We start from the raw sequence: 13,595 nt of genomic DNA on the forward strand, positions 1-13,595 counted from the left end.
ACTCCTTAAGCTTCCAAGGGGTGATAATCAGAATAAATTATATAACCTAAGGGCTGTGGAAAGGAAAAAAGCAGGAGAGGGAGACAGGCTGTGCTGGAGTGGAGGAGGTGAGGGGCAGGATACGGTTTAAATAAGGCGGTCAGGGAAGGCCTCGCGTAGAAGGTGACATGAAAGCCAAACTTGGAAGGAGGTGAGGGAAGCAGCCCTGTGTATATCCGGGAGAAGAACCTCCTGGGCAGAGGGAATGAAAAGCAAAGGTCGAAGCAGGCTGGGGGCGCCCCAGCAGCAGCATGGAGGCAGTGGGACCGGCAAGGAGTGAGCCAGGACAGACTCGCTGGGGATAAGGGCAGAGAGGTACCGGGGGCCAGAGTGTGAAGGGCCTTGTAGGCCTCTGTAAAGACTCCGGGTTTTATTCTGCACGAGACCAGGTCGAGGGCGGGAGTAAATTTTTGCCTAAGCTGGTTTGAGGTAGGTTTCAGCCACTTGTAGTGGCAGGTCATTTGTTCTCATTGCTGTAAATACTTCTGTTTATTATCCAGTCTGCTATTGATGCATATTTAGGTAGTCTCCAGTTTTGGGCTTGCATAGAGTGCTGTTACGAACACCCTAGTACATGTCTATTTGGTAAACTACTGTATCCAAGATGTACCAATTTTAAAGAAATTGAACAAGATATATCAATTCTTCTTATCTGAATAACTTACGTAACATGTTAGTTCCAGTGAAAGTCAGGCACTCACTCACTACTTAGGGCACACATTAGTGGTAAATTCTCAAATACATATTAGGGTAAAGCAGTAAAGTGTGCAAAGTGGAGAATACAAGGATATGTCAAATGGATTGCTTGCCCTCGAGGACCCTAGATTCTAGTTGGGGAGAAGACGTGCATACGAAACAGCAACTAGCAAGGACACATTTAAGAAATACCAAATAATATCCTAGGCAATTTGCCCCATAATTGTTCTGAAGTGGGCAAGGTCACTTCGGACTATGTTGATATAAGACTTCACAGGGAAGCTGGGAATTCTCTAGAGCCTGAAAGCTTATGTCAGATTTGGAAAAGCAGAGACAGGCTTTGTAGATAGTATCTGGGCTGGGGCACTAGTAAGAAGGCCCGTTTGTATCTGAGGGGGCCGTGGGTCGTCAATCTGAGTAAGAGTAGGGTTTAGGCTTCATTTTAAGTGGAGGTATTTCTCAAGTAAAGTAAACAGTTGCATTCTAATCTGGGAATATTAATGTATTCCACATTTCTCAATCATTTTGATATAATAATGCCACATTTACCATTACTAAACTTCAAAGTCCCTAAGGGCTAAATGACTTAAATATATATGTATTTTTAGACCGGCAAAGAAAACTCATCCAGTGTGACTGTAGCAGGCCCCGAGATGGAAAATAAGGCAGGCCAGACTCTGGAAAACAACTCATTAATGGCTGAGCTTCTGAGCGACGTACCCTTCACCTTGGCCCCGCACGTGCTGGCTGTGCAGGGCACCATCAGTGACCTTCCAGACCACTTACTCTCCTATGATGTCAGCGAAAACTTATCACGGTTTTGGTATGATTTCACTCTTGAAAATTCAGTGCTCTGTGATTCCTAATTGTAAGTCTGTTTGCACCTTAACAGCTTTAAAACAAATGTTTGCCTGTTTAACTTGTTTGATGTTCCTTGCCATTTCGCTGTTTAAAAACCCTCAGAAAAGCAAGGATCATAAAGCAAAGAAAATAATATTATGTTCATTGCTCTATTTTTTAGAATAAAGTGTATTTGTATAAAAACTGAACTTAAGTTCTACTTCCTTTCCTCCAAATAATAAATATAAAAGTTAGGCTATCAAGATTTTATGAAAGGCGTTGATTCCGTCAACCGATCTCTCAAAATATAACACCTCAGAGGTATCTTAGAAGAACTGTGAAAAAGAACTGTGGCATTTTTCTTAGTTACCACAACTCTGAAGTCTACGCTCAGAGGGAGTGTGAATTCTCTTCTCTAGTTTGGAGGAAGCTCGGATTAATGTTATTCCTTTTCTTCTTCCACAGTGTTTATGAATGAATTCAGAAAAAAATTTGCCTGTTAGCTTAACTTCTCCTGTCTTGATTGAGAGATTGATGTGGCCATTTTAAATTTTTCCTAAAAAGCAGTGGTAGTTTGCTGATACAAGAATGCCATCACTGCTCTGGACGCTGTTTCTTTTGAGTGATAAATTTCGGTTTCTGTAAACCCGTGGTAGTCCTTTCCACCTTCAGCGAGTCCTGTGTTCTGCCTTTGTTTTCTGCCTCGTTGCTGCTTCAGAGTGCGCTCTCTCACCAGCTTTCCGAAGAACTTTCCCTGCTTCTGCCTCACCTGGCATTTGCTATGTTCCCCATTTATGAAGAGATCGGCATTTCCTTTCAACCTCTCTGCCTCCTAAAAACAATCACCCGATGATAAATATTATTGCTGATAACACCCTTATTTAGAAAGTTGTTGGCCACAATGCAGATGGAAATGTTTTACTTCTAGAAAAACTGAAATCAACTCATTTCCAATTAAAGTGTGGGCAGAACAACTAGATAGAGCCTTTAGTTCTTGAATAGCCATTATTTATTTCAACTAAAAGAGAAAAGAACTGCCACTGGTCAATAAACTGTAAAGGGAAGGTAAATTGTGATACAGTACTGACTATGCCATGGAAAATTTAAATCACACTTGTTTTGATTAGGAGCAATACAATTTATTAATCCTGTGCCAAATTTTAAGTATATTTTTCAAAGATGGAGTACCATAGCAAAACTAAATACTGTGCATAAAGATACCTGAACTATTCAAGTTTTAATGTTATGCATGTTGTATTAATAAATGTAGCGTGGTCTTGATAAAAATGATATATTACTTAAAAGTTAAATGAACATTTCTATTGACAAAAATATGTTTCACTTACAAACAATGTCACCATATGAGGTGAATGAGTCAATTAGATCTTTACATAGTTTTCACAGAACATCAGTCTAGGAAATGTGACTTATTACTAATGCAAATGTGAACGTTTTATAGCAGTTTTTGTAAAAGCACATCCTTTTCAATATCCGTGTTAATGTACCTTAAAGCTAAATGTAAACATTTCATCAATTTGTGTGTTAAATTTTTCTAAAATACTCATACATTTCATTTATATTTATGTCTAACATGTTATAAATATGCATATAAGTGTTTTAATTTGTCAACAAAAAATTATTATATTTAAATAAGTGTGAATTAAAATAAACTGATATTTTGATTATTTTTAGATCCAGAAAAATGGTTTTCTTTTCATTATTCATACCTGCATGCAAACAGTTTGTGTAGTGCAGAGAAAAGTATGAAATTTCCTCTTATAGGTAAGTTTTGAGGAATAAAATTGAAAAATGGTAAGATCACTAATCCTGGCTTAATAGGACTGGAGAGATTTGGGGGTATCACATGAACATCTCTGGATAGATCCCTATCATCACAAAATTTAGTAAGGGCCAGTGTTAATGACCTATTTTTAACAAAAATATTATGAAAATGGCTGTTTTAATTTTCTTATCCTGTATAAAAATCAATGTTGCTATTTTAAAACCGGAAGTAACATTAGAAATCAACCAGCCAACTCCATTTTACCCAAGAGAAACGTGAAGCATAGAAAGGTTAAATGCTTTAAGTCACCTAGTAAGTAATAAATAAGCATTTACTTTAACAGTGTTAATAATTATACTATAAATTATAACAAAGCTGTATGCTCTGCTGGGAAAGTGTACAGTCATTAAGGCAGCCCGAAAGAGTTCGTAATGGCTTCCTCACTTACAAACTGAGACTTTGAGTCAGTCCCCTAACTTCTGGTGTCCTTAGTTCCCTGGCTTGTCAAATAGTAATTGTATGTGACCTGTAGGGCTGTGTTGGGTTTTAGATGGTATATGTCAAATGCCTGGCAGCATAAAACTTGACACACCATAGGTGTTCTGGGAAAGGGAGCTCTTATAATTCTCATTACTAACCACACAAACACGCACACAATAGTCTAATGAAATACAAAATGTGTATTAACTGAACTTTGTAAAGAACTAATGTAAAACACAGCTACCTGTACTTATTGTAGATCCCTCCCACCCATTTTTTTTCCATATTAAATACCTCATTATGAAAAATATTCCTAAAATATGTTGGTTGACTCTTCTGCAATTCCTTAGTTAAGAATTCCATAAGAAACACCTTTTTTCTCTATCAAGCATCATAATCCCTTTCCTTAACCTAAGTTATCATTGCGAGGTACTGTAGGTACAGGATGTCTAAGTGATTTCACTGAATCTTAACCCTAAAATATATTCAGGAAGTTGCATGTATTCTTTTTCAGCTTTCTTTTTGTGTGTGTGAAGAAGATTGGCAACAGATGTTAGCTCAGGGCTGATCTTCTTCTTTTTGCTTGAGGAAGATTGTCACTGAGCTAACATCTGTGCCAATCTTCCTCTATTTTTTTGTATGTGGGATGCCACCACAGCGTGGCTTGATGAATGGTGCATAGGTCTGCAACCAGGATCTGAACCTGCCAACCCCAGGCCGCTGAAGCAGAGTGTGCCAACTTAACCACTATGCCACCGGGCTGGCTCCTTCTCAGTTTTCTTTAATGGCATTTGTATCCTTTCCTAAAAACAGAATTAGAGAGGCAATTCTGACCAATTTATTATTATGGTTAATTTTATTTTGATTAACTGAACTTTTAAAATTATACCATTAAATGTTAACAAAAGCACATTTCTTGTTAACAATTCTAGAAACCCACAAGTTTTTTTTTAAGAGAACATTCATTGACACCACTTTTTTCCCCTTTCTCAAAGTAAAATGATAAATTGAAAACATTATGAAAGAAATCTCTTCTAAAATTCCCAGAGACCTTTTTTCTATTATTCTAAGGGACAGATATGGAGTAGCAAAGAATAACCTCATCCATGTTCTAAAACAGTGGTACATCAGACCTTACCTTACTCCTCATGATAACAATTGATCAATAAGTGAACCTGCCCTCAGTAATCTAGCAAAGAATATGTTACTTTCAGAGATGAATACATTGTCTTATTAATCATGTCATTTATAACATTCACATGAAATATATGTGTGTTGGATAGTTGGTTGAAGGATGTTACATCTTTTAAAGCTGTTGAGAAATATGGGTTGTGGACATTATCTTTTGAGCATTTGTGTCATATTACTAAGGGCATGACCTAAATATTATTGGAAAATCTAAAACTCTCAGAATATGTCTGACTCCATTCATACTGCATTGCCTGAAAGATAAAGTGTGTGAAAGAGTATGTGTGAGGAAAATGACTCTTCATGCCCTCTGGTTTGTTGGATAGGTATAGGTGGAAAAGAGAAAGAAAGAGACGTATTGATTGATGCATAGCAACTCTGTTACAGTCAGTATAGCCATATGTTAATCATCTTTTTAAAAATTTAAATAAATTTTTTATTTTAGAAGTTTTAGATTTATAGAAAAGTTATGAAAAGAGTGCAGAGTTCTTAGATGCCTCTCACCCAGTTTCCCCTATTCTTAACATCTTACATTACTATACTGCACTTGGTACAATTAAGGAGCCAACATTGTTACATTACTATTTACTAAAGTCTCCCTCCATTCAGATTTCACAGTTTTCCCCTAATGTCCTTTTTCTCTTTCAGCATCCCAGCCAGTAGAACACATTACATTCGGTCACCATTGTCTCCTTAGGTCCCTTTTGGCTATGACAGTTTCTCAGACTTTTCTTGTTTTTGATGACATAACAGTTTTGTGGAGTACTGGTCAGATATTTTGTAGAGTGTCCCTCAGTTGGAGTTCATCTAATGTTTTCACATAGTTTGACTAGCGTTATGGGTTTTTGGAAGATTGCAAAGGTGAAGTGCCCTTCGATGAGATCATTTCATATCAAGGGTACATGCTATCAAGATGACATTACTGCTGGTGCTAACCTTTATCACCTGGCCAAGGTAGTGTTCTCTAGGTTCATCCGCTCTAAGTAACTCTTCTCCGACCCCTTTTTTTTTATTTATTTATTTTTTTTAAGATTTTTTTTTACTTTTTCATTTTTCTCCCCAACGCCCCCCGGTACATAGTTGTGTATTCTTCGTTGTGGGTTCTTCTAGTTGTGGCATGTGGGACGCTGCCTCAGCGTGGTCTGATGAGCAGTGCCATGTCCGCGCCCAGGATTCGAACCAACGAAACACTGGGCCGCCTGCAGCGGAGCGCGCGAACTTAACCACTCGGCCACGGGGCCAGCCCTCTCCGACCCCTTTTTTATACTCTACTCTTTGCAATTAAATCATGAAGCATAGCCCACACTCAAGGGGTAGGGAATTAAGCTCCACTTCCTTGAGGGATGAGTAGCCACATAAATTATTTGAAATTCTTGCATATGAGAGATATGTCTCTCTTAATTTACTTATTTAGTATTTACTTATTTATACTGAGACTCATGAATATTCAATCTTTTCTTTCCCAAATCTAAATCAGTGGTGGCCAAGAGACATATTTACATTTTTATAAAAGTTAATAAAGGAAATTTGGAACATCCCACATGGTGCAGATGAATACCATTTGATGTTGGATATGATAATATATTCTATAATTTCCTTAGAATTCATCTTGCTATAAATATCAGATGTATTTCTCCTTAATTTGCCGGGACTATACATGCAGTTTGTACAGCAGACCTTCCCTGTAGGGCATGAGTGTTGCATTGTACATGGAGCCCTCTTAGATACTTGGCCTTTTCCTCCCTTATTCCCATAACGGTTGCACTTAACACATGGTGTCATTCTTCCGCAAGTCGTATAGAGGCCACGTTATAGTGTAATCATTTTCCTCTTTAAAAAACCAAGATAACTCATGATACAAAGTGCTCATCTCTACAATAGATGAGACTTTTTTAGTAATAGCAAAAACAAAGTTGTAGCACCGTAAGTTTCTAAAGAAAGAAATGTTACATTTTCAACCTTGAAGAAGTAGTTTTAAGAGGCAGTATGAGGAAACTCAGTCTTCTTTTGGAGGGGGGAGGTGCCCAAGAAACCTTATTTTTACTTCTGATTAACCAAAACTCACTGTGTGCTAAAACATAAAGTTGATCTCATCCAGTTTCAGTTGGGAATAAAAAATCAATCAAAGCAAAAAGCGTCTTTTGTCCTTGGAAGAAACCTGAATATAGTTCTTTGTCAAGAATTTGCCCAGTCCCAATTTTCACCCCTACAAAGGAAATAAATTCCTTACAATCAAAGGTAAGGCAAAGGATAATTGCATCCAGAACAACGCATCAGAAGGCTAACTCTGAACCAGCCCCACAGACAGCTTGTTAGTTGCTAGCCAGGCCAGAGAGGGAGGTCAGACAATAGACCATTTCAGAGGTCAGTTAAGGAGACAGCCTCCCACTTAGGACTGCTGCCAGGGATGTACAATCCAGTGTCTGACATCTGGGTTCTGCAGCTGCCAAGTCTGCCCCTCGTGTGGCCACAGGTGTTGGCTATAACTCTGAGACACATGGAAGAAGGAACAGGGTAATGTCAGTTTCATTGTGTGAATGTGTTTATGTGTATGGTTTTTCTTTTTTTTTTCAAGAGGTACATAATTTATTTTGTTTCAAAATTAATGTATTTCTGCATAATGGCAAGGAACATTTGGGAGGCTAACAAAGAAGCAGCTTTTGTTCAAGAACAAGGGCAAAACAAAGCCGAGTTCTTACACCTACAGGGTACGCTGGATACTCACATGCTGTGTGTGGCATTGTTAGCTTAGTCGTTTAAATAGGCCTTCTCAGGACCAAAAAGAACTAGATGCTGACAAGCAGACAGACAGTTGGTCTAAGATGAAGCCTAAATACTCATTCTCTCCCCGTAGACTCCCTACTCATCCTTGTTTTGGATCTGCACAGGAATTTGCGTTTATCAATATATATTTTTGAGCCTGGAACAGACTGTATTTAGTTTTCTATCTCACACTATAGCAGCTGTAACCATCAGTTAACCCAGCTTACACAATAACATGAAGCTCTCCTCTTCCCCTTGCAGGAGACTTAGCTCCTGTTTATGAGGCAAATCTAAAAGTTTCTACTTCAGGTAGATATTTGAGGTTCCTAACCATAAAGATATGGGCAGCAGTAGAAATGAAGATTTCACTGCTGCTAAGAACTATGAAGAACCAATAGTCAATAGCATTTTTAAAAATATATGTCTGTATATCTGTAATTAAATACACACTTCCTCCTTGTTTTGCCTACTTCATAGCCTGAAATTAGGAATTGAATTTAATGGAGGAGGGAGGAATCTTCAGATTTCATCTTCTTATTGAATCTCTTCTAAGAAGAAATGCTTGAATCCTTAGGCCTATGTTTCTCCACCTTTTAAAGCTAATGTGCCCTACAATGTTTTTTTCACTGTATCCTCTATATATATTCCACCAGCCAAGAAGATTTTTGATAGGTTTTACTTTGTATTTTCTATCACAAAGACAATAAGTAAATTGAAAATGCTTTTTCAAAGTATAGCTACCAACCCATTTTCCTTAATGATCTATGCTCTCGTGTTAATGTTCTATCAGACTTATGCTTAGCACTTAATAAATCCTCAATCAGGGTTTGTTAAATGAGTAAACCAATGAAATAAATCATTAAATTATCTATAAATGAGACTTCCCAAAAGTAAAGGAACAGAATTTCAAAACATCTGTAGTTTCTCAGGCCCCAGTAAGTTCCCCAAATTGTCATGCTGTGTTTATGCAGCTGAAAATAATACTTAGTTTACCAAGGCCTCTACAAATTGTGCCTCTTGTCTGTTTTGGGTGTTCTCCATGTTTTTCAGGTTGTGTTTTCCCCTACCCATAATGACTACGTATGTCCTCAGGATGAGTAAGAACTGATTCTAGACAATACAGTATATTTTCGTGCTGTGGATTAACTCATTTGAGGTTTTATCTAGCTGCCAAGTTTCCCTCGTGTTCCTGGTTATGTTTGCGTATGTTTTTGTCTGAGAATTTATTAATCGTATCTGACCTGTCCTTGAAAAATGTTTTCCTTTTTCATATGCTTTTCTTTAAGCACATTTGGGTATTTTAAATGATTTTGTTTTAGTAAAAGACATTTTTCTAGGATAGTAGTGCACCTTTCTTCTGTTTCTCTGTCTTACATCTCCTACCCAACCCATTCTCTTCCCTTGTTATATAAACATCTTTTTAGATCTTTCCCTTCCAACTCCAGCTATAAACTTGTTTTCTTTCTCTTTAGAGTCAAGCTTCTTGAGAGAGTGGTCTATATTTGTGTCTCCACTTCCTTACTTTCTATTCACTCATCAAACTTCTGTAATCTGATTTCCCATCCCTGGTTAGAACCTCCACTGAACTGGTTCATACAAGAACCGCCTCCAATCTGCCAAATGCCTTATATTTATTTCTTTGAGGCAATTTTCACTATTGATTAATTCCACTCTCCTGAAATTTTTTTCACCCTTCATTGCTGTGACACTGCTTTTTTTGGTTTTCCTTCCTTCTCTGTGACCATTCCATCTTAGACCATTGGGGACTTCTTTTCCTCACCCCATCCCTAAAATGTTGGTGTTCCCCAGAATTCCATCTTTGGCTCTCTTCTGGTCCCTTTCTGTATTCTCCCTGCACAGGCATATTCATGCCTCTCTGCCACTGTTCACATCCAAATCTATCTTTAGCCCAGAACTCTCTCAAGTTCCATACCCATATCCAGAATTTGCTCTCAGACATCTCTCTTGACACTTAATCTCAGCTTCTAGAGCAGACCATGGCAGCTGTGGCTTTTATTTATTCCACGTTCTTTCTCACCCTCTGCCTTCTGCTCCCTTTTACTTTGGGGAATTCCTTCTTGACTTTATGTGGTTCTGATGGGAAATATCATACTTGGTATCATTCCTGCACCCCAAGAGACAGACACACAACCTGGCCTGGTCCAATCAGCATCCCTCCATGAACTGATATTAGACGTAAGGAGAAAGCAGCCCCTCTTTTGCTGATATCTTCCTGACAGCCATCCTTCCCTCCACGTTTCGAAGTACTGACCATATCATTTGAGGCCCTAGATTACTTACACAGGAAATCTAGGAGTCTATCCATTCTTCCTTCTTACTCTCCTCCATACTCAACTGATGATAAACTTTTGTTAATTATATATCTTAAAGATTTGTTTCTCAAACATGTATTCTCTTCTCCATACCTACTGCTCCTACTTCAATCCAGTCCTTTATCATTTCTCCTGATTTCCCTGCATCCAGTTTAGCACCACCCCCATCCATCCATCCTCTACACTAGAGCCAGAAGGAACTTGTTAAAAAACAGGTTAAATCCTTCAATAGCTCTCTGGTATCTTCTGGAGAACTGATGCACTGTAGGGCAAAAGGGGTCCCCCCTGGCTCTCTAGCCTCACCGCATGATATTCCCACTCACGTCCTCTGTGTTCTTGCCCTAATGAGCACTGCCCTGCACTGTTGAACATGCCATACCTTCTCTCACCATTCTTACCTTCTGTTCTTTTTGTCTGAAATGCCCTGACCTTCCCTTCATCTTCTTTTTCTTTTCTTGTTTGTTTTGTTGTTTGGGGTTTTTTGTTTGTAAAATATTTATTAAGGTATACTTTAGGGAGTAGAGTGAACATAAAATTTAGGACCACAATATGAAGCAATTTCAATCCTCTCCCAAGTCAGCGCAGCCTCAATGCTCTGCAGATATAAAACCACCGGCGGGGCTTCCTAAAGCAGTTTGACTAGTAGAGAAGAGGCTTTTCGTGAACATTGACAACTAAAGCATCTCAACACCTCTTTTAAGCGCAAAACCTCAGCACATTACACTTATGCAGCAACAATATATTCATATTGTCCTCATTAGTCATTAGTAGTCAATTTGCATAAAACACCAGAAAAAAGCACCATGGAGCTCACAAAATGGGCTAAAAAATGAACCCGTCCTTGCAAAACACACACTATAAATGGAAGAAGAGACATTTTAAAAAGTATTATGCACACTACAGAAGCTGCATTCATTCCGGCAATCTCAAGGGACCCAATCTGTGGCTAAATTCTTTTACGAGGTTTCACTTATCACCTCCTCTGGGAAGCCTTTCCTTATTCCTCCTAAGCCAGACTGAATGTCCTTCTATGTTCTTATACTGTCCTGTGCTCTTCTCTTCCAAGGCTCTTGACCCACAGTATTGTAACTGTTTACTTGTTTACTTCATAACTCTGTGAGTAGATCCTAACATATACTTCCATGCTTAACACGATGCCTGATACATAGTGTGTGCTCAGGAAAAGTTTGTTGAATGGCAAATGATTGAATCACCATTTTTTCAAGGAAATGTACGTGGTTCTTATCCCATCTACATTAGAATTTGCCCTTGAGTGTGTGTTGGAAGCCTTTCGGCAACCTTTTAGATGTTCATACTAGAATATGCGACATTTCCTTAATGCTCCCGAACTTATTTTGTATCCAAAATAATTTAGCTGCTTAAGTTTTTTGAAAGTAGAAATGTACCTTTGTTTGGTTAGCTGTATCAGTACCAATACAATAAAAATATTTTATTGTATTCGTATTAGTGACTATGAATCTACCTATTGTAACTTGGGTTTTATTTTTTGGTCTTCCTTAATGTACACATAGAGGGAAGTTTTTTCTGCCTTCTATTAAATCAGCATTGATTAATGCTAATTAAATTATATGGCTCTTTTTAAATCATGGATTTGTATAGATTTAAATATATACCATAAAAATTGAATGCCTGACGTTATAGTGGACTGTGGCATTTTGTTTTTATGTAACCTAACCTTACTGAAGGATTTAGAAATATTAACCTTTTTGGTAGTGGTGGACTCTTGAAGGATAAGCTCATTTTATTTTTGAGGAAAAACAAATAATTATGTGAGGAAAGAAGACTATCAATGTTGATTTTTCATGCAATCGCAGCAGGTTCTAAAATGTTTTTTAACTGGCTCATTCATTTGGTAGCCGGTTTAATGCATGAATTCAACTTTTTAATTTCTGTAATTGATTATACATGATTTTGTACAGTATCAGTCAATTGAATTTCTAACAAATGTGGTCACCACATGCATTATCACAACCGCTAGTTTCACATTTTCATGGTACTCTTCCCCCTAGATGCAAAGATGCAGCTAAACATCATTTTCAACAAATGAGGAAAACAATAGTAGCCGAGCTCTTAAAACTTTCATTTAGCCTATAAAAAGAAAAAATCCCTGTTACATTGGTTAACAAAATTCTGCTTTTCTGTTGTCTAAATAACAACTTGCAAATACTTATAACATCAAGAAGTAATAAAATTTTTCATTAGATGAGCTTTTCACCAAAAAATAGTCTCCAGACCTAAATTCAAAAAGTTCTTAATCTTTATTACCTTCTTATTCTTGATTAAAACATTATGTTAAATGAGTATCAAAGGTCAGTAGTTTCTCCCCCCACGCCCCTAATTGAAACACTATCTGCTGAAACTATCTCTCGTCTTCTTAGGTTTACCACCCTAGTAATTTTAAGTGACTCTTAGTGTCTACACTTGGCAATGTACACCTCTCAGAGAGTGATTGTAGGAATAAAACCCGTGTTAAGGAAAGCAGTTGTCTCCTGGGTGTAGATTATTTCCATTCAGGCTTTTGTAGTGTTCCTGGAGATACACTTCAGGCACTATTTCTTTTTTCTTGTAGGTTGTGATAAGAGCCTCATTTCCCAGTGTAATCTTTCCCTACCCTACAGTTCGGAGACCACTGGGCTTGCTGCCTTTGTTGTGCTAGAGGACAGCAGATGTGATATCCTTCAGCCTGGGCATGCTTTGTTATGCTTGTTAAGTACAAAGTGCCAGAAATGTACCTGGCACTTGGCAAAACGTAAACAAAAGACAAGGGCTCTATTCTCACCACTTGTCTTTCCAGGATATAAAATAGCAGGTAGCAGTAACAGTATCAGGTTGACTGCCAAAGACAGGTTTGATCATTATGAAATACCCGGTAAGTAAGCCAATTGAAACAAAAATCATGTAAAGAGGTGACTGGGAGGGCCTGTGGTGGTTATGTGGAGGAACCCAAGAAAATTTATTGGGAGTTAGTTTATTTTTTTTGAAAAATTAATATATATTCACCTTGTCTAGAATGTGTGATATGAAACACAACAAGATATGAAAAGAAAGGGCAAGGGTGGGAGCGGTGAAACAGAATGAGAATCTACAGCACGTAGAAATGAAGCCATCTTCTCTTGTGACAGCCTGAAAAGAAGGAGCTACTTAGTGCCCTATATTTTTTGGCACCACTCTCACTATGAACCTTGCTTCCCATGGGGGCCCGGTCAGGCCAACCTTCTTACTGCCTACTCAGGTACCATGTCAGAACCCCCATGGTATTCTGATTTTCTCACTGTTTCTTCCACTTGTTTTCTGAAGGTATTTGTGGTGAATCTTGACTCTCTAAATAAATTGTAAGATACATTAGGGCAAGCCGATAACTATTTTATATTGTAAATATAAATATATTTTATTATAAAATTTATACAGAAGGTGCTCCATGTATACCTGACTTCCAAACATTATTCCAGTTG

At 37.9% G+C, this 13,595-nt stretch overlaps 1 protein-coding gene and 1 long non-coding RNA gene across 2 annotated transcripts in view; one reads left to right on the forward strand and one right to left on the reverse strand.

Annotated features, from left to right (window-relative positions):
• Positions 1-3,278, forward strand: part of UMAD1 (UBAP1-MVB12-associated (UMA) domain containing 1) — a 210,870-nt gene extending 207,592 nt beyond the window's left edge. Inside the window, exon 4 of the mRNA XM_014854392.3 lies at positions 1,344-3,278. Coding sequence (XP_014709878.3) covers positions 1,344-1,601 — 258 coding nt within the window. The 3' untranslated portion in view covers positions 1,602-3,278. The remainder of the gene's footprint in view (positions 1-1,343) is intronic.
• The window catches only part of LOC123284430 (uncharacterized), a 154,840-nt gene that overhangs the window by 70,449 nt on the left and 70,796 nt on the right, over positions 1-13,595 (reverse strand). The gene's annotated exons all lie outside the window — the stretch shown is intronic.

Source organism: Equus asinus, chromosome 1 (genome assembly GCF_041296235.1).
Source record: "Equus asinus isolate D_3611 breed Donkey chromosome 1, EquAss-T2T_v2, whole genome shotgun sequence".
In the NCBI taxonomy this organism is placed as follows: Eukaryota; Metazoa; Chordata; class Mammalia; order Perissodactyla; family Equidae; genus Equus; species Equus asinus.